Source organism: Pteropus vampyrus, unplaced genomic scaffold (genome assembly GCF_000151845.1).
Source record: "Pteropus vampyrus isolate Shadow unplaced genomic scaffold, Pvam_2.0 Scaffold193, whole genome shotgun sequence".
Classification (NCBI taxonomy): Eukaryota; Metazoa; Chordata; class Mammalia; order Chiroptera; family Pteropodidae; genus Pteropus; species Pteropus vampyrus.
Genome location: NW_011888974.1, coordinates 3,498,891 through 3,520,956, shown reverse-complemented (window position 1 = coordinate 3,520,956; position 22,066 = coordinate 3,498,891). Strand labels below are relative to the sequence as shown.

Here is a 22,066-nt window from a genome sequence, read left to right as displayed (position 1 = left end):
TCCTTCCACTGATGCCCCTCTTTCTACACACACTCCAAGCCAAGATTCCCAAAGCCTTGGCTACTTTGTCTCCACTGCCTCATTTCTCATTCACCCTCAGCCCACTGCAAGCAGAGCATCCACTGCAAACATTCCAGCAAAGTCGCCAGTGGCCTCCATTTTACTCAGTCCTATGAACACCTCCCAGTCCAGTCTTGCTTCATCTCTCTGCACTCTTTTCTTTTGGGTTCCAGACCTCCACATTCTCCTGATTTTTTCCTTAGCTCTCTGGCTTCTCCTTTGGCAGCTTGTCTGTCTCTGCTTGACCTCTAAATGTTGGATCTCTTCAGGACTTGGTCTTAGGCCATCTTGTCTTTTCCCTGAACCTCTTTATGACTTCATCTGCTCTAAAATGCCTCACTCTCAAGGCTCTAATCCAACCTAAACTCTTCTGCTGAGCCCCAGACTGCTTGGACAGCCACTTACTAAATATTCTCCTAGGCACCTCAAACCTAACAGGTCCCAACTGAAAACTCTTGATGTTCCCCTCCCAAATGTTCTGCTCTCAGTAAGTGGCACTTCCAGGACACCAGTACTAATTAATCATCTACAATCTGTCTCCTCTGTAAACTATGAGCTACCTGCAGGCAGAGCAGAGTGAGTGTATTCACGGTTGTACCCTCAGTGCCCAGGACAGTGCCTGATAGATCATTGAGATTTGATAAATATTTGCTGAATGAGTTAAAACAGGGAAACATATTAGCAAAGAAACCAAAGTGAGAGGAAGCAGTGTTAGATGCCTGTATAGATGAACAAAATCGGGTTCTAGTCCTTGTCTGCTTGTTTTCTAAGTGACTTTGGGAAAGTCACCTTCCCCATTTGTAGATTGAGAGGAAATTGAAGTAAATTATCTATAAGGTCCCTCCCAAGTTCTCACATCTAATTAACATCTATTATCTATTGCTAATATATCATTAAATTGGTAAGTGCACATAAGTGGAATTTGTACTTAAGTAGGAATGTGACTTTTCTTTAAAAAGTTGTGCTTTGAAAACTATTTGTAATGCCTTTAACAAAGGCAAAATGAAAAGTGTCTGTGTTGATACTTTACTTTTTAAATTGCATGAGGTCTCAGTGAAGGCTATTCATTGACTTGAACTTTCCAAAGTATTTTCGCAATCTGTGGAAAACCTCGTAACAATCCAAGGTGATTTGCAGGGCAGGTAGCTTTCAACCTCTCATTTTACAGAGATAGAAACAGGCCTATACTTACCTTCTCAACCCTTTACAGGGATGGTCCATAGATGTTTTCACCAAAGCAGCAGTCTCCAACCTTTTTGGCGCTAGGGACTGGGGCTCCTATGAGAATCTAATGCCTGATGACGCGGGGTGGAATTGAGGCAATGATGCTAGCACTGGGGAGCGGCTGCAAACAAAGATGAAGTAATCCCCCCTCCCACCTCCTACTGTGTGGCTGGTACTGGCCCAGTACTGGTCCGTGGACCGGGGTGGGGGTTGGGGACAGCTGCTTTGGTGAAAGTCGCTAAAATTGCTTTGGTTCATATCTCTACTCTGCAGCCTTAGGAATTGTTTCCACTACTACGCAATGGGAACGATGCTAGTATTTAACTTCATAGTACTGTCGTGGGGATTAAATAAGTACAGAACTCAATAAATATGAGTTATTACAGCGTCATGCAGATCTGTATGTAAAGAGTTCTACAAAAGCCGACTTCTGGTGGGAAACTGCCTGGGCAAGATCCTTCTCACAGAATTCCCAGGTTCCCAGGGGCCCGCAGTGGCCCCCACTCATTCCTGCTCAGGAGCTTTCGGAACTTTTGCCCTCTCCCTCAGCCTCCTGGAGGACGCCTACCCAGTCCTGCGGGGTGTCAAGATCTCTCCAGCTGGGTCCCCCTGAAGGGCGTGGCTTCATCAGGGCGGGGGCGTGGTCAAACTGAGAACTGGGGCGTACAGCTTCCCTTCCCAGTCTGGAGCCACCCAATCCGGGAGAGTAGGTCACATGACCAGCGAGTGGTTTCACCCTCCCCTATGCCGATACCACCTTTGTTAGTTCCAGTGGGAATGTCTTACTCCTTTTCGGGAAGCAATGCATTAATTTTGGTCTGTTTGCCTCGAAATACTGTCGAGTAATATCCTCGTTTTGAAGGAGTCACTCTTTGCCCCTTAAGTAGTATATTCCCTTCCGGGCTCCCCCCACTAGGTAGTTGGTCTCGCCCAGCCGGGCCCTGGGCGCGGCGGCGACGGCCGCGTCACTGGCGGGCGGGATCCCTCCGCTCTGGGGAGAACAGCGCTGGACGGTTGAGTTGGGGTGACTGAGAAAATCCATCCGCGCCGCTGCCGCTGCCGCTGCCGCCTCCGCCGCGGAGGAAGACAAGACCTTTCGCTCTTCTCTAGCGACCCTTCGCAGAGTCCTGCCGCCACAGGTACCTCCGCTGACAAAAGGAGTCCTCATTCCCCCCATCCCCAAATTCCCTTGGGGGGAAACCTCTCTTCTTTTTATCGTCCCGATCTGGCCTCTTGGGAGCGGACGTAACTCCCTAGACCTCCCCTCCCTTCCTCTGGCCTCGTCGCTCCTAAACCCGGAAGGGGAACCGGGAGACCCTCGCTCCGAATAATGCACGCGCTCCCTGCATTATCAGGCACATTTCGCCTGACCCCAGACTCCATCCCAGCCCTGCCTGTCTTGCTTTCTAAGAAGTTGGGGGGCAGATTTGGGGCTTTCTCTAGGCCCCATTCCGCCCTCAACCCCGTTTACCCCTGGGTAGCACCCCTCCTGTCCTTCCATTTCGCACTCCTGCCAGCATTCGCCTTGCAAAACTCCAGAATCCTCAGAGAGGCAGGCAAGGCCACGAGGCCACCCCTCCCTTGCCTCCACCCTATTCGTGATTTGGGTTCTGCCCGTGTTTTCTGGCCCCATTACTCTGGACGGGAGTCCTCGACACCCCATTCCCTGTACTAGTCCTAACCTCAAGTCTAGGTCCAGGACGTCCCCACCCTCTGCCTAGCTTTCTTTTGGGCAAAATGGAGGTCGTGGGGGCTGGAGGAACAGGCCCACTGCGCTTCGCGGGGCGACACCGGCCCGCGCCTTCCAGCTGCCAGATCCGGGACCCTCCCTTTTACCTTCCCTTCGCCCCGCCAGACCTGCAGAGGCGGTGGCACCCCCACTTCTTCTCGGGGCCCCGGCTGCCGTGTGCCCAGAATCCGGGGGCCGCTGAGGGGACCCTGGAGGGTGATGGGACTGAGGACTAGGAGTGTCGCCCCCGCCCCCAGCGGCTTCCTCTTGGTCGGCTTCCTTCTGCCCCGGCCTCTGGCCTTGCCGCCTGGCCGGGACTGCTGGCAGCTTGGGAAGGGGCTTTTTCTCAAGCTGAGGGAGTGGAGTGGGGGGACTTTGCCCCCTCCCCGCTCTTTCGGAGGGGCATCTCCTGGCACTAGCGTAGAAAACTGAACTGACAGAGGGGAAATGTGCGTTGGGAAGAGGAACGCCCAGGCCTGGGGGAAGTGGGAGCAGGGTGGGGGACGCCCAGGTCGGAGAGCGCTGTGTGCATGGCCAGATCACACAGGTGTCCAAAGGGGTAGGAGGCAAGAATCAGGGCCCTGGAGCAAAGCCAGGCAGGTCCCTCAGTTCCCCGCGACGGGCCCGCGGGCACGGCTCCTAGGGTTCTGAGGGCGCAGAACCCGGCCGCCTAGGGCCGCTGCTCGCCAGCCCGCCGGCGCCGGAGAGAGAACAGCTCGGTTCTTCGGGGCCGGGAACCTCTCTTTGGAGCTCTAATTACTCGCGAGCGGCTCCCACGGGCTTTGAGCGGCGCGCCGCAGCTGGCGGCCGCGTCTCTGAAGGGAGCGGCGGCTCGAGGCTGCCCTCCCAGCCACCCTCGCCTCCACCCGCCCCGGACGGCTAATGGGGCGCAGCCGGCCTGGGGATTATCCGGAGTGAGCCGTCCCGAACCTATTAGTGCCCTATCGGCTTTTCCCAAATCCTGTAAACAGCCACCCTGGCCGGTTCTGGGGAGGAGCCGGAGGCTGGGTCCGGCGGGGGCGATGGCCGGGGGTGGGGTCACCCACCCTACAGGTCTCTGCCTTAGATGCGGTTGCCTTGGCAACTGGGCTAGGGTGGGGGCATTTCACCAATGAGGTGCTCTCAGTCCGGGTGACGGTTGCCTAGGCAACACCACGAACAACCCAGCTTCCCCCTCTGGTCGCCTCCCCCTCTTGTCGTCCCCCCCACCACCGTCTAAGCTTGGGGGTGTGTGTGGAGGGTGTGCGGTGCGTGGGGATGAATTTAAAGAGTCACCGCCCCTTTTGAAATGAGGTGCTAGGAGGGCGAGTCCTGTACTGGCCGGGGTGGACGCCAGATCTGTTTTTGAAGGGACTCTCCCCGCCTCTCTGCCCCTCCTCCCCAGTTCCTGTCGCGGGTGTCCTGCCTGGGCTGCTGTCCGAGGGAGGGGTTTCCCCTGCGTTTCCTCTTGCACTTCCCGCTCCGTTTCCGGGGGGCGGGAGGAAGATTGGGGAAGTCAGCTATTCCTAGGGCCACATCTCTTCTGTGCCAGAGGCCTCGAGTTCTGCCCCGGGGGAACCACCGCCACCGCTGCCGCCCCCTCCCTCCTCAGCCCCGTGCTTACCCCTTCCGGCAGTGCTTCGACCCCACCTATCCCCCCTTCCCCGCGACCTTGGGCCTGACGTCAGCCCTGCATCCCCCAGGCCTCGGGCCAGCGGCGAGGAGCTGCCTCCCCCAGCCCCCGTCCCGCGGCCCCCCAGCCGCCCCCAATCCCGCCCCACGGGCCCGGCGCCATGAGTGAGCTGGAGCAACTGAGACAGGAGGCTGAGCAGCTCCGGAACCAGATCCGGGTGAGGGCCTGGCGGGAGAGCTGGGGGGACTGAGTGGGCAGGGCAGGCGTCCGTGTGCTGTGTGTGTGTGTGGGGGGGGATGTTCTTTGTGTGTGTGTATGGAGGGGTACCCTAACCCCTTCCTGTTTTATCCTCTCCACTCCTCTGTCTCCTGTGTTCTCTTTCCCTCCTCCTCATCTTTCCTCCTGCTTTTTTCTGACTGGCTCTGCCATCTCTTACAGGATGCCCGAAAAGCATGTGGGGATTCAACACTGACCCAGGTGAGATGAATCCAGGGCTGGACTTGGGGTTTAGGGAAGGAACAAGAATTTGAGGCATACTGGTTAGGGGGCCCTACTGCCTGACCCTCTCTGATGCATTCTACCTCCACCTTCTAGATCACAGCTGGGCTGGACCCAGTGGGGAGAATCCAGATGAGGACACGGAGGACCCTCCGTGGGCACCTGGCAAAAATCTATGCCATGCATTGGGGGACAGATTCAAGGTGTGTGTGTGGCTGGGGCTGGGTGCTGAGCCTTTTTGTGTTTGCCCCAGGGCTAAATTATAGCAGGCATAATGGGAGCAGTGGGGAGGGTTAGCCTTTCTGATCTGTGGGGATGAACAGTGCCCATGTTGCTCAGTATGTTTGGGAAGATCAAAACTCCCAGATATCCCCAGGGAATGGGAAAGAGGACCATACGGACGAGAACTTCTGGGCTGCTGCGGGGAGTGGTCTCAGAAGTGCCTCCCACCAGATGGGAGACTGGGAAGGGTATCCTTCAGAGGAGGCTTCACATCCTAGCCCCTCTTCTCCCTTGCCACTCTCCAACAGGCTGCTGGTCAGCGCCTCCCAGGACGGGAAACTCATCATCTGGGACAGCTATACTACCAACAAGGTAGAAATAGTGCCTGAGGCTGGATGGGGCTGGGCTGCAGGCCCTGCCTAGCTGGCTCTGACCCTGGGCACTACCCCTCCTTCCTAGGTCCATGCCATCCCGCTGCGTTCCTCCTGGGTCATGACCTGTGCCTACGCGCCCTCAGGGAACTTTGTGGCCTGTGGGGGGTTAGACAACATCTGCTCCATCTACAGTCTCAAGACCCGTGAGGGCAATGTCAGGGTCAGCCGGGAGCTTCCTGGCCACACTGGTGAGAGGGGCGGGGCCTGGTAGGGCATAGGTGCTGTTGATGCTGGAGGGGCTGTCCTGCCCTCCCTTAGAGACCCTGCTGACTAGCCCCTTTCCCCAGGGTACCTGTCGTGCTGCCGCTTCCTGGATGACAACCAAATCATCACCAGCTCTGGGGACACCACCTGGTGAGGCCCTGCCAGGGCTAGGCAGTTGGGGCTCACCCACACTTCTTACCTGGGAGGCCACTGCCTCAGTGCTCAGCACATAGTACCCTGAGCAAGGGCAGAGCCTTTATTCTGAACATCTAGCCTCTCTCTCCTGTGGCAGAAAGGAGGGGACAAGAGCAGGCTTCTGTGACCCAGTAGTTCCTGGCACTGCTTCCATGGATGCTCTGTCAGGGCTGGGCTCACATGGTGGAGGGGAAGGGAGGTAGGGTGTCTATCCTGTACCCCTCTCTGATCCCTTCTTCCTGTCACCTTTCCAGTGCCCTGTGGGACATTGAGACAGGCCAGCAGACAGTGGGTTTTGCTGGACACAGTGGGGATGTGATGTCCTTGTCACTGGCCCCCGATGGCCGCACCTTTGTGTCAGGTGCCTGTGATGCCTCTATCAAGCTGTGGGATGTGCGGGATTCGATGTGCCGACAGACTTTCATTGGCCATGAATCTGACATCAATGCCGTGGCTGTAAGTTTTGGGCAGGCTGGGCTGGCCATCTCTGTCAGGCTCCTGGCCTGCCCTGTGCCTTCATCCCACTCTGGTCCTGTGTCCTATAGTTCTTCCCCAATGGCTACGCCTTCACTACGGGCTCCGATGATGCCACTTGCCGCCTCTTTGACCTGCGGGCGGACCAGGAGCTCCTCATGTATTCCCATGACAACATCATCTGCGGCATCACCTCTGTTGCCTTCTCGCGCAGTGGCCGGCTGCTGCTTGCTGGCTATGATGACTTTAATTGCAACATCTGGGATGCCATGAAGGGCGACCGTGCAGGTGAGAGCTGGATCTTGAGCAGGGGCAGGCAGGGACAGGGAACCCAGAACAGATGAGTTCTGATGTATCCCTTCCTCACAGGTGTCCTCGCCGGCCATGACAACCGTGTGAGCTGCCTCGGGGTCACTGATGATGGCATGGCTGTGGCCACAGGCTCCTGGGACTCCTTTCTCAAGATCTGGAACTAATAGCCCCAACCCTAGCTGGGCCCGGTCAGGAGGGGCCCTGCCCATGCCCACACTACAGGCCGGGAGCTTTGGGACTGAGGGCTTACGAGCCTCCCTCCCTGGGCCACAGGGCCTTGGGTCCCTGCTCCCTTACCCAGGTTTGGTTCCTCTCGGGGGGCCCCCACTGTGGAGATAAAGACGGGGATAGAAAGGGGGACAAAGAGGAGCAAAAAGCCCTCATCCTTTTGCTGCCCTGGGGTCAGGGCCTCATCCCCCTGGAGGGCCAGAGGCAGGAGGTAGAAGCTCCAGGGGCTGGCTTTTTTAAAACTGGTTTTATTTTAATTTTTATTATATTTTCAGTTTTTCCATAAAGGAACCAATTCCAACTCTGTACCTGGTCTTTCCCCTTGCTTGTCTTTTTCACTCTGCGGTCTCTGTCCTGGAGGGCAGATCAGTTGAGGGGTATAGGGCCCTGCCAAGGAGGGGGCCAGAAAGGAAATCCCACTTCTCAGACCAAAGCTGGAGTCACAAGCAAAAGGATCTTCTGTCCAGTAGGGCCATAGGTGTTCCTCCTAAACACACACAGCTGCCATTCTCTCATCTGGCTGGGTTAGACTGACTGACCAGCCCCTCCCCCGCCACCTGCAGCTCTTTTGCCTTTTCAGCTCTGTGCCGCTCCTTCTCCCTCAAAAAAATGCAGAGACAGAAGAGAACACACACCAAGTTTTATTGGGGAATATTTACAAGGGCAGGTAGAAGAGAGGGAGTAATGGGGTAAGGGAGATTTCAGGTACAAGGAAGACAAGGGGATACAGAATGGGCCCCTGCACCCACCCCAACGCCAGGAAGGGTGGGAGAGCAGCCAGGGCCCAGGAAGATGGGCTGGGAAAGGACAGCAATGGGGGCTGAGTCCCTGGGCTGGGGGGCTCAGGGGCTTGTAAACATTGATCACTCTCAGAAGGGGATGGGGTGGGAGAGGGCTCCCCCTATACTTCCTCACAGGGTTAAGGCCTCTCCAGGCTCAAGGGCCCCCTAAATTCAAAGTCTCTTTAGCTGGGGGAAGGGGAAGGAAGAGAGGGGAAGAGTGTCATCCCCCCTCACCCTGCATTGGCTGCGGCAGGGGTGGGGGCAATTACATTCAGTCACAACAGTACTCCCCCCACACCTCTAATGCCACCAAATACTGGCGCAAGGAAAGGGGGAGCTGGGGGGCCAGCAGCAGCAAGACATTTCCCCCTGGCCCATCACCCCCTTATTGCTTTAGTGAGAATATTGTCTTTTCACGGATGCTAACACTGTTGAAACCAGGGAGAAGCAGGTGGAGGGAGCTCCTCCACCACCGAGGCCAGCTTTTTCCCCCAACACTGACCCAGTTGCCACTTTGGTGCAAAAGAAAAAAAAAAAAAAAAGTCTCTCTGGGGATGGATGGAGAAAGAAAACGGCGCTCCCCATTTCCCCAGGGCAGGAAGGATAAATACATTCATGGAGGGGAGGCAGTGGCAGAATCCTGCCCTAATACTGCGCTCTGAGCAATGAGGTCAACAGGAGAAGTTAGATGAGAAACCCAAAAGATAGAACAAACTTAAAAAAAAAAAAACAAAAACACGAATGGAGACAAGTTTAAAAAAAAAAAACCACGAATGGAGACAAACCCAGGCAGATGATTGGGAATAAGTCGGTGAAGAAGGAATGCCTCCCCAACAGGACAGACAGACACCTCTATTCTTGACCCCTCACCTTACCCAACATTAAAAGTTTGTCAGGGGAGCAAGGAGGGGAGAGGCCACTCCTCTCCAGCTTGGTCAATGGAGGGATCAGGGCAGAGCTGGGTGGTCCACATCCCAGTCAGATGGGTGGGGAGGGGGCTCCCTTCTAACAGCCCCCACACAGCAACCTGAAAGCCCCAAGCTGCCTACTCCCTTGGCCTCCTGTGCCCCTCTTCTCTAGTCCCCTTTACAGGAGAAACAGTCATTAAGTGGTGCCTCTCCAGCTCCTGGAGGAACTGCTCTGACCAGACCTCACTCAAGATTGAGGCAGGGGGTGCAGCAGGGGCTTGTGGCCCGAAGAATACATTCATGTGGCAAGGCAGGGAGCTGGGACTTTCAGCTTCACACCCAGGCCGTTCCCCCAATGGCAGCAGTGGGGGAAGCCCCTCACCAGGGCCAGAATGGAAGTTCTGCCACTCTTGATAGCCAGATGAGGTTGGCACCAGGCCGGCCCTCTGCCATCTCTACCCCATCAACCACCTGGGGAGGTGAGGTGGCCTGGCCCATTTGTGCAACTTTCCCCCAAAGCAGCAAAGCCAAGAGGCTCCTTTGGCCCCAACCCTGGACACCTCTGCCACAGTCACAGAAACAAGAGGGCTGTTCACAGCGGTCCGGCTGGCGGGGTTGAGGGGGCCTTGCTGTGCAAACTGCTGGCACCCCAGCTTCCAGTTACCCCAAAGACCCATCTAGAGGGAAGGGTAAGTGCAGCCTTGGGGGCCAGGAAGGACAGATCTGTGGGGCCATGTCCCCACTGCCCCAAAATAACAGTGTGTTTTTTCTTTGAGCCTCCTAACCTTTTTTTCAGTTTTTCTTTTTTCTTAAAAAAAAAAACCCCAAAACTTCGTGGACCTTCCATTGTCATCCCCACAATCCCCACAGGGGGAAGGGGGGCTTAAAGTCTAATTTTTAACAATTCTTTTTTTTGTCTCTCCTAACGTTTTCTTCAATGTTGTTTAAAATTTAAAAAAAAAAAAAAAAAAAAGGAAAAAAGCCCCTCTCCCTCCCCCCCCCAATCTGTAAAGTGCCTCGTGGTGGGTGAGTTAAGGTGCATCGTGTGGTTTGTAACAAGTGCTGGGGACCCTGCCCCTGCTTCCTCCTATGCTCCTTGTTGGGAGCCTGCAGGCTGGGGACCCAAGGGTCCAAGCTGCTGCTGCTGACCCTGGCCTACAGCCCAGGGGGCTGGTGGGACGGGCTGGTCAGTAGTCATCCACGCTCTCAATCTCACCAGAAGGTCCATGCAGGGAGTACCCTGAAGCCAGAAGAAGCTGGATTTGAGCTCTTTCACCCCCAGGCACCTGCTCCATGCTGAGGAAAGAGCCTTTTTACTGGCCCCACCCTCAAAACGTACCCAAGATGCTGGGGTCCGAGTGCAGCATCAGTGCCCGCCTCTTGGCCTTGCTGCCCTCCCCAGGGCCAAGTTTGGTGCTGTGATTGGTCTGAAAGGCTGTCTGCAGGGAGCCACTGCTCAGCCAAGCCTCCTGCCAACCAGCAGAGAGGGAGAGGGAGTTATGAGGGGGCCAGGTGACTTCTCACCTGAGGTCAACCTCACCTGCAGGGGATGTAAAACCTCACCTGCTGCTGCTGCCGTTGTTGGCTGGCTTTCTGCTTAGCCCTCCGCTCCAGGAATTGTTTGGCAAATTCTTTGGCTTCCAGCGTGTCCCCCAAGCAGGAACGAATATAATCGTGAACATCATATGGAGATTCCACCTCCTTGAGGATCGCTACAGCCATGGGAACTATGGGCAATTAGGTGGGGCTGTCAGGGCCCACCTAATGTAGGTCTGGCACCCCTGGCCCAGCCTCCCAGGGTCTGCCACCTATACCATCCAGGCTGCCCGTGGTGCTCAGTGTGTGCAGCATCTGCTCACACCACTGGGTGAAGCCATCCTGGGGCCTGGGGATGCCCTGTAACAGCTTCAACAGCTTCTCTTCCTCCTCTGTCTTTTTGCGCACAGGCCGACCTGACAGGTGGCTATAGGAGTCACTGAGCAGGAAAAGGGTGAATTAGAGACAAGAGATCAGCTCAGGTGTTCTATATCCTTCCATCCCAGCCCTAGCCCAGACCCAACAGGCCCCAGCACCCACCTGAGAGAGGGGCTGCTCCGACTGTTCTTCAGACCCAGGCTGCGGGCCAGGCTCCCACTGCTCTTGAGGGTGTCCTCCCAGAGCCCCAGGCCGCTGCTGCCGCCCCCACTCTTGTCGGGCCCGCCCCACAGCGGCCCAGCCTCAGATACCCACTGGTTCAGAGGGGCAGTGCCCAGGCCCCCAAGCTGCTACAGATGGCAGGAAGTCAGGGTGGCCCAAACTGGGACACATACTCAAAAGCTAACTGGGGAGATTCATTTGTGTCAAATGGGGGCAAAGCGAGGACTATACAGACAAGACGTCCTTCAAAGTCAGATATAGACCAATGCTCCCCACCCCACCCCCAGGTCACAATGGGAGTTGACTAGAAGGAGTTCCTGAGGGCCTAAAAGGTACAAGTCAACCGGGGATGGGCCAGCCTGCTCACCACACGGTGGTTGGGGGCCTGGGCCCGCGATGGCTCCCGAGGCAGAGCCTGCTTATGCAGCTGTCGCTCGCCCTCCAATTGTAGCTCAAGCAGCGTCTTCATGGAGAGTCCTTGCTTGGCCAGACCAGCCCATAGTGGAGGTGGGGAGCTTGGCGCAGGGGGCACTGGGACGGCAGTCACTGCCTGCTGCTGCTGCAGCAGCTTCAGCAGTAGCTCCTGCTGCCGCACCTGAACAGGAAAACAGTGAGGGCCTGCAGCCTGGCCCCAAGCTCAGGCCCCAGCAGGCCAGAGGGCTCAGATGGGCGTCTACCTGCTTGCGCCGAAACAACTCCTCTTCCTCCTGCCGTCGTTTCTGCTCCTCCTGCTGCTGCTGCTGGCGTCGCTTCTCCTCCCGGCGCTTTCGTTCCTCCTCCTCCCGCTTCGCCCTGAGCTCCACTTCTCTGCGCTCTTGGAACTGACAGTCAAAATCAGACGTCAGACCTGGGGGCATCTGACCTTCCCTGCCGTAGTCTAGCCCTTGAAACCTGAGGACTCTCGCCCAGATGCCTACTCACTTTATGCTGCAGCTGGAGTTGTTCTAGAATTGGACCCTGAGTCGAAGAGTTAATTGGTATGTCCCAAAGACTGGCCTCACCGCCTACAGGAAGCAAAGACAGCTGTAGGAGGACTGAAGCAACTTGAAGGGTAGGTGTAGCCCCTGGACTCCCTTCTCCCTCAAGACTACTGGGCTGGCCACACACCTGACTGTGATGAGGCTGAGGTATGTATGTCCCAGAGAGAGCCTGAATCCGGCACCGACAAGGACCGGTTCATTGTCGGGAGCAGGTTCTGGTCCCCTCCTCTGAGGAACAAAGCACTGATTCTCAGCACCCTAAAACCATCTCCAAACTGCCCATCTCCCCACTTTACATATCCTGAAGACTCATACACACACAGCTAAATGAAGACTGAGATTCGACAGAGCAGCCCACAGACCTGGGGGGTTTGAGAGCTTGGAGCTGCTGCAGGAAGGCGGTGAGCTGCTGCTGCTGTGGTGGTGTCAGGTCCCCCAGAGCTGCCTTTTCCCGGAGCCCACACTGCTGGAGGGGGCGGCTGTGGAGAAGACAGGCATGAGTGGGGCAGGCTGACACAGCAACTGCCTATCCCTACTTATAAGCCCTCCTAGGCCCCTGTACCTGTTGACCAGCTGAAGAAACTGCTGGTGCTGCAGCTGCTGGTACAAGGCCGCCGCTGCCAGCTCCTGTTGCTTCTTCAGCCGCTCCTGGTCCATATTTCCCTGAGTGAAGGCAAAAGTATTTCCACAGCTTTGACCTTGTTGTGCTCCACGCCACCCGCTGGCACCCATCAGGCTCCCGCATCCCCTCCCTGCTCCTTAAAAAGGTGGATATGCTCACCAGCAGTGGGGGTGGTGAGGGTCCTGGGGCAAAGGGCACACGACCCCACATCTTGATCACCTCACCCAGTGGCTGGAAGCCCTCATCACAGCCACGCTTCACAAGCAGGGCCATGGAGAAATAGCCAGCCTGGAACCACTCTGCCATCTCTTGTGTTGTGAAGGGGCCTGGACCAAGGGAAGGGGAGGCTACAGTCAGAAAGATATGCCAGAGAAGCCCTAAAAGAGAATGGTGGTGTGCCCCCACCCCCAGCAGCCCCTCCTGCATGCCCCCCACCCCCAACGGGCACCTTGGATCTCCCCCTGTGGGTCCTTGTAGAACCACTTCCGGGCTGCGCCATGGCTGAGGGGGAGGGCAGTGGCAGCTGCAGAGTGGCGCAGGCCCTGGGCCTGCATGGCAGCTGTGAACTGCTCCTCCTCCAAGGAGCTGTCCTGCAGGGATGCCACAAGCTTCTCCGCCTCCTGGGAGCCCAGGGAGAGAGGAAACACTCAACTGCTCGATCATAGCAAAGGCAGAACAGGACTAGGGCTAAGGTCAGGGTGGGGGCAGTTTGGATCATCTAAACACGGCAGGATAGATGGGGAAAAGCTTGGAACCTAGGCAGGGACAGATGAAACAATGGCTTTCTGTCCCCCTGTAAGAAAGGATCACTAGAGCCTTCTTAGGCCCCCCGCCACCCCCACCCAACCTGCTGCAGGTGCTTCAGGCCTTCATCATCTTCTAGATCTCCAGGTGGGCCAGGGGGTGAGCCCACCCCAGGACTCAGCTGCATTCCCCTCAAATCGTCTCCTAGAAGGAACAAAGAAAGGAAAATAGAATGGGGGGGGGGTCCAAAGAAGGGGAAGGAGAGTTCCCTTTCCACTCTCATTCCAGAAAAGTAGGCTCTACCCTTGTAGGCTACGCAAGAAAGGGAGCATTTTCCCCATCAGCCCTTGGCTCCAGATAAAGGGCGGCCCCACCCTCTGGCTACCTTCGGCAGCTGGCGCGTCTTTCTCCACAGCGTCACCTCCTTCCCCATTAGCTCCCCAGAGTGGGCCCAAGGTAGCCAGGGGGGATGGGGGGCCAGACTTCTCCTCCGGAGGTGGCAGTGGAGTCAGTTCCTTCCCACCTGAAAGAGAAAGGTAATTACCACAATTCAAAACCAAAGAGTTGGAAAGCTTTAAAAACGATTTAATACAAACTCTCCATCAGTGGCCAGATCTTGGGCCTCTGGGTATTGAGTCCACCCACTTAACTTTGGTCAGCTTGACTAACATTCACTAACTCAATAGCACAAACCCCACTTTGCACATTTCCTCTTTTACAACTACATCACTGGACAATGGCGCACATGTCCACAGCACTATCCAAGGTTGTATGCACAACACCATAGATTTAATACTGTATTCTATGTTCTTTAAAGGATTTGCAAAGGTCGTTCTGATTACACTTGACTTTTACCTGACATACTGCCTCTAAGACACAGCCATACTGTTTCTGGGTTCCTCCCCACACCTGTCAGCACCTGCTTTTCTCAAGTTTCTAAGCAGTCTTCACCTAAAGGCGGGTAGACAGCCAGCACCCAGCCTGGTGATGGACACTCCTGTCTGCTGAAGGCCCAGCTCTAGGCTCTCTGGCCTTCTCCTTGCCCCACCCTGAAGGCTTACCTGCCTCAGGCCCCTCCTCATCCAGCCCTTCAGAGGGCTCTTCCTCCTCTTCCTCCAGACCCTGGAAGTCAAGCTCCTGCTCCTCAGGAATGGGCTCCTTGGGGCCCTTCTGCATGGGGTTAGGGGATACAACAGAAGGTAAGGGCACAGAGAACAAACAGGTAGGATAAAGAGGACCCCATCAGGGCAGGTTCCCACCAGCCTCTAATAAAAATCTTTCCCTGGCCTCCTTACAGGTACCTTGAGAGGCAAGAAGGCCCCGGAGGCATCGAAGGTGCCCATTTCTTCATCCTCATCGTCTAGGCACCACTCTGGGAGCCCGTCCTTGTCATCATCAAAGCCTTCAGACCCTCGGCACCTCCGGAGGTGAGAGCTGCCCCCACCACCTCGCCCCTCCTCTTCACCACATCCTCCTCGATCCCCTCGCAAATCAAATTCAAACTTGCGACGCCGGTCCCCATGTTCTCGCCAGCCAGCAGAGCGGGGGCCACCATCTGGGCAAGAAAAGTTGGAGGAGAATCAGTATCCTGGTCAAGCCAGAGGGATGACTCTTCTGCTGCCCAGAAGACCCTGGGTATTTCCAGGTCTGCCCCACAACCCAACCCACTCCAGCAAACTTTTAGCTCCCTCCGCTGAGAGCCTCTGCACTTTAAGTTCTTTCTGCTCACTCTCCCCACCCACTACAACACCTCTCTGGCCCCAACCTCACCAGGGCTGGCTGAGCGCCAGCGGTCGCCATCTCGCCGGGGTCCTGCCCCAAGTCTCCAGCTGCCCTCCTCTTCTTCCTCTTGCTCCTCCCGGAGAGAACGCCAGTTCTCGCTATCTGAGCGGGCATGTTCCTTCCTTGGGCCAGCCCCTCCCTCCTCAAACCCGGAACGTGCTTGGGAGTGGGGGAAGACACAGTCAGCAAAGAGGTAGCCATGGTCCCCAGAAGGCTCTTACTATAAACCTCACTGGTTAAGAGAAGCCCAGCCCTGAAACCTCCTGTCCCTCTACCGTCCCTTGGAAATGTCCCCCTCACTGGGGCCACCCATTTTGGTCCCCACCCCACCTCTCAATGACCTGCAGTGCCTGGCACAACCCTCAACACTATCCATACCTCCGTCCCTCCTGGCCGACTTCTCAAACCGCCTCTCGCCTCTACGAAAGGAAAAAGTGTTGGTCAAAGGAGAGCTTCCCCTCCCTGATCCCCTGGATCCTTGCACACATGTCCATTCTGCCCTGAGAAAGGTGAAGGGAGGGAGGGAACTAGGGAAAAGTCAGGCTTGGGAGGGTGCCCAAGCGAGCACGCAGGTCACAGGCCAAATGTGGACTGAAAGAATCAGAAGAAAAGGGCAGAGCCACAGGTAAGAGGGCAAAGAAAGCAATCTCTGACCAGGGCTTATTTGGTAGGTCTCCTATTGTCCTGTAATGGCAGAAGACCTAAGCTTCCCTCCACGGGACCCTGGATTTAACCCCAGAGCTTCTCTCTATTCTGCCTCTATGTCACCTCCTTCCAGCCTGCACCTGTCATCCCAACTCTGGCTACGCTGGATCTCTCGGGGGTTTCGACCAAAGGCCCCGTCGCCTTCTTCAATGCTTCTTTGGTAAAAGCAACTGTCACCACGGCCACGGCCTGAAGAAGAAATGAGATACACATGGGAAACCTGCCAGAACATCTCTGCACATCCTCAAGACGACAAGCCCCACCTCTGCTGCCCCCAGAACACATCATGGCCTCCCTACCTCGGCTCCGCGTGCTGCCCCTGCCACGGGAGGCGCCACTTGGGGGGGGTCCAGCCCCTTTCCCCATCAGCCTCAGCACAGCCACACTGTTCACTGACAGGGAGAAGTTTCTCTGAGGAGGGAGCCAGGGGTGGGAGTGAGGACCCAGACACCTGACCATCCCCACTCTGTTCAGAACTGCATCTTCCACCACCTGTCTTCCCAACTCAGCCCCCTTCCAAAATGGAGCCCTAGTACCCTGGCCTGCAGCTGCCCTGGTCCTGCCCCACCTGCTCCTCCTCGGTCAGAGGCTCCAGTGCTAGGGGCTGTAGTGGCTCCTCCTGTAGCACCGCAGCGAATTCCTTGTCCTGCAGCTCATCGGGGACCTGTCAACCAGGGCAGGAGGACCAAGATATCACATGCTCCTGGGCTCTCTCCAGAAGAGCCATATAGGTGGAGAGGCTATACAGGGAATTGGACCACATAGCCCGTCACGACCTGCACTCCCACCTTGTTCTCCTTGACATAGAGAGCCAACATCTCCTCTCGCCCATAGCGATAGTCAGCCAGCTTGTATTTGGGCATGGCGGGGGATGGGGGTGGGGAGGCCACACTGCCACCGCTACAAAGTGCCCTCAGCCTAGAAAAGGGACACAGGGAAGAAGACAAGTATCTGAGCAACCCTATTCTTCCCAGCTTCCCCATGCCACCCAAAGCACATCTGACCCACCACTCAGGCCCAAAATTGAGGGTCTCTGCTGCCATTGTGGAGCTGAGCGTGTCCAAGAGATGAGAGGAGATGGGCAGGGTGGGGGAACCTGGCGTTCACTCTCAAAACACCTGTGGAGACAAAAGGGACACTGGGCTTAGACACAACACTCCTGGATAATCCCAAGAAGACGAGGAATAGATCCTCGCCTTGGTAGGCAGAGTAATGGGCTCTAAAAGGACTCACTTAAACCAGCCACATACCACTCACACCATGAGTTAACCAAAGAGTCACGACAGGGAAAGACCTGGGGGAGGAAAGGAAACAGGGCAGCTAGAGCCCCTTCCAGCTTCTGCAGGGGTGCCCTCCCTTACCCCAGACTCACCTGGAGCCTTACTCCAGGAAGCAGGCAGAGCCGGGGCTGGGTTCTCTTCAGGCAGGGGCCTATGCTGGAGTGAACTAGGGCCCCCAAGCTATTGGATGCTGGTCTGAATGCAATGGTGCCTGAGAAGGGACCTTCACATCTGGAAAAGATCCTTAATAAGAGATGAGGGGAAGAAAATGAGTTAAATTAATGAGTCAGAAAGGCCCTCCTTCCTCCAGACCTCCTCTGTCCTGCATAACAGCCCCTATTCCTCCTCATCTCTGTCCCCTACATATTTAGCCTCACAAGCAGTTAATTCACTCAGCAAAGCATGACTGAGGTGCTAAAGTTGTGGCAGAGAATACACCAGGCACCTCTTTAGGTCTCAGCACTCTCACTGTATGGCTTGGTATTCAGTAAGGGGGTGGTTAAGGTTTGCATAGATGTTGAGAACAAAGATAAAACAAAAACAAACAATAAAAAAGCACTAAAACCACAAATATTTTAGAGATATAAAGTCAGTTAAGGAGAGAAGGATTAAAAATTAATCTGAGAGAAAAATTACTTCCCTCCTGAAAAATCTCAGGGCTGGCTGCTTGGTAGCTAGAATCTAGAGACTGTTTCAAGAGAAAACTAGTACAAGGGGAGTGGGGGTGGGGATGCTATACCAAGGCCAAAGGTAGGGCACACACTGAAGGCTTCAGGCAGGCAAGTCAGGCCAGCACACCCATAGGCTGGTTTACCCAACAAGAACCAACACCCAGACCCCTTCCCTGGGATGAGGAAAAGCCTGAGCACACGAGCCAAGAAAGGAACAATATTATGATGATACAAGCTAGGAAGAAGGCCCCTCACCATAAAATACAAATAAGGTAAGAGTTACTGAGGCTGACAGAAGCAGCAGTGGTGGCAGTGACCTGTCCCTCTAAGGATCAGCAGAGGAGGCTCTCAGGAGGCAGCTCATCCCTGGTGGTTCTGAGCAGAGGACAGGCAGGCAGGGTCTCAAGGGGCTGTGCAAGGGTTCCCTCACTGGCTGGCGGGGAGGCTGGACTGGAGAGTCTCCACGATGCTCATTAACTCCAAGACTCCACAACTCTGGGAAGGAAGGAGGAGGAAGGGTTTTCACCAGAAGAGCCAAGGGAAAAGTCTCTCTCACCTATGACTGCAGGCCAGAAGATGACACAAAACTCTAGGACAGACACAGGATCTGCTGCCAGAATCTCAGCTAGAATAGGGCCGACCTCCCCCAGCATGGGCATCTCTTCTACAATAGGTCGGGACATTCCTAATGATGGATGGACATTCCTAATGATGGATGCACAATATGGCACACACGGCCAACAGAAGACAAGTTTGTTGAAAAGCTCTTCCTTTCACCAAATTCAAGTAGGCCTCCCAGGACAGTAGTGTAAGGTTAATTCTTTCTATGCTTTAACCCTTATGTAACTTGGTCAATGGATGAATCTTGAAGACATTATGCTAAGTGAAACAAGCCAGTCACAAAAGAAGATATTGTACGGTTCCTCTTATGTGAGACTCCTAGAGGAGTCAAGTTCAGATACAAGAGAGTAGAGTGGTGGGTAACGGGGCTACGGGGCATGAGGAGTTGTTTAATGGGTACAGATTCAGCTGAAAGAGGGCAAATGAAAAAGTTCTGGGCAAATGAAAAAGTTCTGGACATGGATGGTGGTGATGGCTGCACAATAACATGAATGTCTTTAATGCTATAAAATTACACACTCAAAAATGGTTAATGTACTATGTTATATTTCACATTTAAAAAGAAGTTTAGAAAAAAGGCATTTAGGAATAGCTATCACCTACCTAAGTCTTCCCCATTCCAAGAAAAACACCTCACATTCTTCAAATAAACTTAAGGAAAGGCTGTTCTGAGCCTCCTCCAGTTCACTCCAGAAGAGCCCGACTTCTAGAGGAACAGAGGAATCTTGTGGCATGAAAGGCTGCTGTGAGGAGAGGGGAAGAGAAGAGGGACAACTCACCCTCCCACTCTGCCAGGGAATGGCAAAGGCAGCTCTTCTCGGTGCTTTCCACGTTTGGCCTTTGCCTTTCTGTCCTGGTTGTAAGGAGTAAAGTGAGGAAAAGTGGCTCCCAGTGCGAGAAGCAGGGAAACTGCAGAGGCAAAGGGAGAGGGAGTCACGGGGGGAGGAAACACAGGAGCAGCTGGAGAAAATGGCCAAGTCTCCAGGTGGGCCCAGCCAGAGAAGGACTAGTGCCAGACTTAGTGGCTAACTGGCCCTTCCCCAACAAGCAGCATGCATATCTACTATGGTTTCCAGCCCTCCAAGCAGTGTGTCTTTTCCACATGCTTCCTCGAAGTCTCAACTGGGGAGACTCCGCTCCCCAGGGGACATTTGGCAAAATCTGGAGACATTTTTGGTTGGCATGACTGGGAGTTGCTACCAGCATCTAGTGAGTTAGAGGCCAGAGATGATGCCAAACATCCTACAATGCACAGGACAGCTCCCACAACAGAGAATTATCTGGCCCAAAATAGCAATAGTGCCATGGCTGAGAAACCCTCCTCTACACCAGGAACACAGGTAATACATATTCTGTTTATGGATAAGAGTGGAAGACAAGAGAAACCAAACTGCAGTTCGTTCTCCCCTCTGAAGAGCAGGGCAATCATTCCCTAATTATACTGGCCAATGAGAGAAATCTGAAATCCTGCCAGGAGGGAAATCCTTGGGAAAAGACTAGATTAAAAGAGCTGTCCTAAGTTCCTCTATTATAAACTCTCAAAGCCAAGCATTTAGAAACAGTGAAGGAAAGAGCGGGAGAGGCAGCAGGCAGAGGACTGGGGGCACAGCCTTTCCTAGCTACTTGATCTAAGGGTCTCCTCATTCCAACTTAGCCCCCACCCCTCGCCCTGCCCTCAGAATCTGATCTATTGGCTCCTCTTTCTCAGGGTTCAGTATACTCTCACTCCCCTGGCATCTGAATTATTACTATTAAAAGGCTGCCCCCTGCTGGAGTCAAAAAGAGAGGACATACACTGGTCCTGGGTGCTCACAAGAGTCTTGAGGGAACAGGAGGGGAGCCTATTCTCTGGGGTTCAGAACTCACAGGAGAAAGCACAGATTCAGAGGATAGGTGGTCCCGGTACACATTAAGAACATTACTTCCTCGTTTCATCATCCCTAAAATTAGCCCCAATCCCAAGCAATGTGCCTTGGCACAGAAAGGTATCAGTATTAACAGAAGTAGAATCCCAAATTCCCCAACATTTGAGCAACCGCCCAGCCCCAAGCTTGTTGGAGGTAACGCCGCCCTTTCTCAGGATGGAAAGATTCTCCAGGCATGATAGAAAGAAAACTCTTGAGGCTTAAAAATGGGTGCAAACCTGCATTCCTCTTGGATGGTCATCAGCTCTCTACTCTCTGAGCCATCCTGACAAATGCTGCCCCTGAGCATATCTACTAGTTAACAGTTTTCAAAGCACTTCCACACTTTACCTCATCTGATCCTGCCTGCCCACTTGCCCAGTCTTGGGCTCCAACAAGGAAGGGAGGCTGCAGCTGCCCTGGCAGAGGACCTCGAAGTCCCTAGATACTCTATCCAGACTGGAGAAGGGGCACACAAACAGCAGGAACCATCCCAAATTCTCAAGTATACTTTGTGAGTTTTAAGCCATTTTAAATAAATTTCTCGTTAAAATTTTTAAAAATCCCTCACAAAGCTGCCTTTTTTCATCTTCTCTGCTCTAAAGTGGGGCTATTTTTTTCTATTTCAAACTCCACCACAGACATGAGAGGGCAAATTGGGGTCTTTTAATCCATCAAATCAAAAACAATACTAATGCATCAACTGGCTGCAAAAGCCCGACTAGGAGTCTAAGAACACAGCTCATTTGATTGTAATCACTATATGGGACTCTTGAGGCCTCTGGTCCCCAGGCCATGGCAGCAACCAGATGTGCCCCAATCTTTTTCCCAATGATATACTATACCTACAATGTATGAAATAAAAACTGGAGCTAAAGTGAGAGTAAGTGACCGGGGACTGCACAAGGGACAACAGTACAGGATGAAGGAATCAGAGAGCAAACTCCCACACTGAGTGGCAAACAGAACCCGCCTGTTGGTACCCCATGGTGTTTCGGTTGCAAAGGCAAACTGAGGGGCTCTTGGTGGGCGGCTAAATTGCAACTGGCACGTCAGTTCAAAAGAGTGGTGGACAGGTTGTGTAAAGGCTGATTTTTGGGAAAGCAGCACCGAAGAGCAAAAAGAGTGTAAGATGAGTGGCTGGAGGAAAGTATCGACTAAGTATTGACTTAACATTTCCCAGGGCCAGGTGTTATGTTGAACTGAACCTGGAAGCTTACTTGGAATACTAGTAACGACTGGGTAAGAGGTGCGAAATGAAGGTCTCAAAGTTAACTTGGAAAAAAAAATGGAGGGGGTGGGGTGAGAAGCCGTGGCCAGAGAGCAGCTCCATCAGGGGTGATGATGGGCTGAGAAGGGCCCAGCCTGGCGATAAAAAAGACTAACATGTTTAACACGGCCGGGCAACTGGGAAGAAGGAGACCCCAATGACCAAGCACTAATGTCGCTAGCTGAAAAGGAATCCAGGTGAAGATCCAGAATAGGTGCTCTGGTTAAGGGGAAAGGCTTCCACATTAGCCAAAGTCGTGCAACGCTTGGACTTTTATGACCCGCAGGGCCCAGCTAATTCCGACGAGAACCCTGAGGCACGTTGAGCAATCTCCGGGGAGCGCCGGACAATCGGGTCGGAGGCCCCCGGGCGGGCCCGGAGGAGGGGAAGGCCGGGGCCCCGGGCCAGGCTTCCGAGGGGCCGAAGGGCGACCGTTAGGAGCGTGGGGGTGGGAAGGAGGCGGGCTGGC

The 22,066-nt window shown here is 54.6% G+C and overlaps 2 protein-coding genes across 10 annotated transcripts; one reads left to right on the top strand and one right to left on the bottom strand.

The window, feature by feature from the left end:
* The first annotated feature begins 2,251 nt into the window (after positions 1-2,251).
* On the top strand, positions 2,252-7,500 carry GNB2 (G protein subunit beta 2). Its single transcript, XM_011371626.2, has 10 exons — positions 2,252-2,423; positions 4,696-4,842; positions 5,064-5,102; positions 5,220-5,326; positions 5,654-5,717; positions 5,805-5,967; positions 6,067-6,133; positions 6,433-6,634; positions 6,724-6,940; positions 7,022-7,500. The coding sequence occupies exons 2-10, from the start codon at positions 4,786-4,788 to the stop codon at positions 7,126-7,128; spliced, it is 1,023 nt and encodes a 340-aa protein (XP_011369928.1). The 5' UTR covers positions 2,252-2,423; positions 4,696-4,785; the 3' UTR covers positions 7,129-7,500.
* Positions 7,501-7,810: 310 nt separating this feature from the next.
* On the bottom strand, positions 7,811-22,035 carry GIGYF1 (GRB10 interacting GYF protein 1). 9 transcript variants are annotated; one of them, XM_011371623.2, is made up of 28 exons: positions 19,203-22,035; positions 18,058-18,297; positions 17,224-17,374; positions 17,085-17,145; positions 16,860-16,969; positions 16,640-16,769; positions 16,420-16,515; positions 16,151-16,262; positions 15,932-16,040; positions 15,525-15,565; positions 15,135-15,305; positions 14,666-14,919; positions 14,426-14,534; positions 13,750-13,887; positions 13,468-13,568; positions 13,069-13,240; positions 12,780-12,946; positions 12,561-12,661; positions 12,361-12,477; positions 12,126-12,226; positions 11,940-12,022; positions 11,696-11,839; positions 11,386-11,613; positions 10,959-11,146; positions 10,697-10,857; positions 10,446-10,609; positions 10,222-10,351; positions 7,811-10,122 (listed from the first exon to the last, which is right to left on the bottom strand). In XM_011371623.2, the coding sequence occupies exons 5-28, from the start codon at positions 16,892-16,894 to the stop codon at positions 10,070-10,072; spliced, it is 3,105 nt and encodes a 1,034-aa protein (XP_011369925.1). In that variant the 5' UTR covers positions 16,895-16,969; positions 17,085-17,145; positions 17,224-17,374; positions 18,058-18,297; positions 19,203-22,035; the 3' UTR covers positions 7,811-10,069. The 9 variants fall into 9 exon arrangements, with proteins under 9 accessions (XP_011369925.1, XP_011369923.1, XP_011369927.1 ...); XM_011371621.2 differs by having other exon boundaries at positions 17,102-17,145; XM_011371625.2 differs by lacking the exon at positions 17,085-17,145 and having other exon boundaries at positions 10,959-11,143.
* Between the last annotated feature and the right edge of the window lie 31 nt (positions 22,036-22,066).

Coding starts and splice junctions, on each gene's coding strand:
- GNB2 (XM_011371626.2), top strand. CDS start 4,786: ATGAGTGAGCTGGAGCAACTGAGACAGGAGGCTGAGCAGCTCCGGAAC. Junction 5,968..6,066: donor GGAGCTTCCTGGCCACACTG/GTGAGAGGGGCG, acceptor CCCTTTCCCCAG/GGTACCTGTCGTGCTGCCGC. Junction 6,941..7,021: donor CATGAAGGGCGACCGTGCAG/GTGAGAGCTGGA, acceptor CCTTCCTCACAG/GTGTCCTCGCCGGCCATGAC.
- GIGYF1 (XM_011371623.2), bottom strand. CDS start 16,894: ATGGCAGCAGAGACCCTCAATTTTGGGCCTGAGTG. Junction 12,023..12,125: donor CTCAGCCTCATCACAGTCAG/GTGTGTGGCCAG, acceptor TGCTTCCTGTAG/GCGGTGAGGCCAGTCTTTGG. Junction 11,840..11,939: donor AACTCCAGCTGCAGCATAAA/GTGAGTAGGCAT, acceptor TTTGACTGTCAG/TTCCAAGAGCGCAGAGAAGT.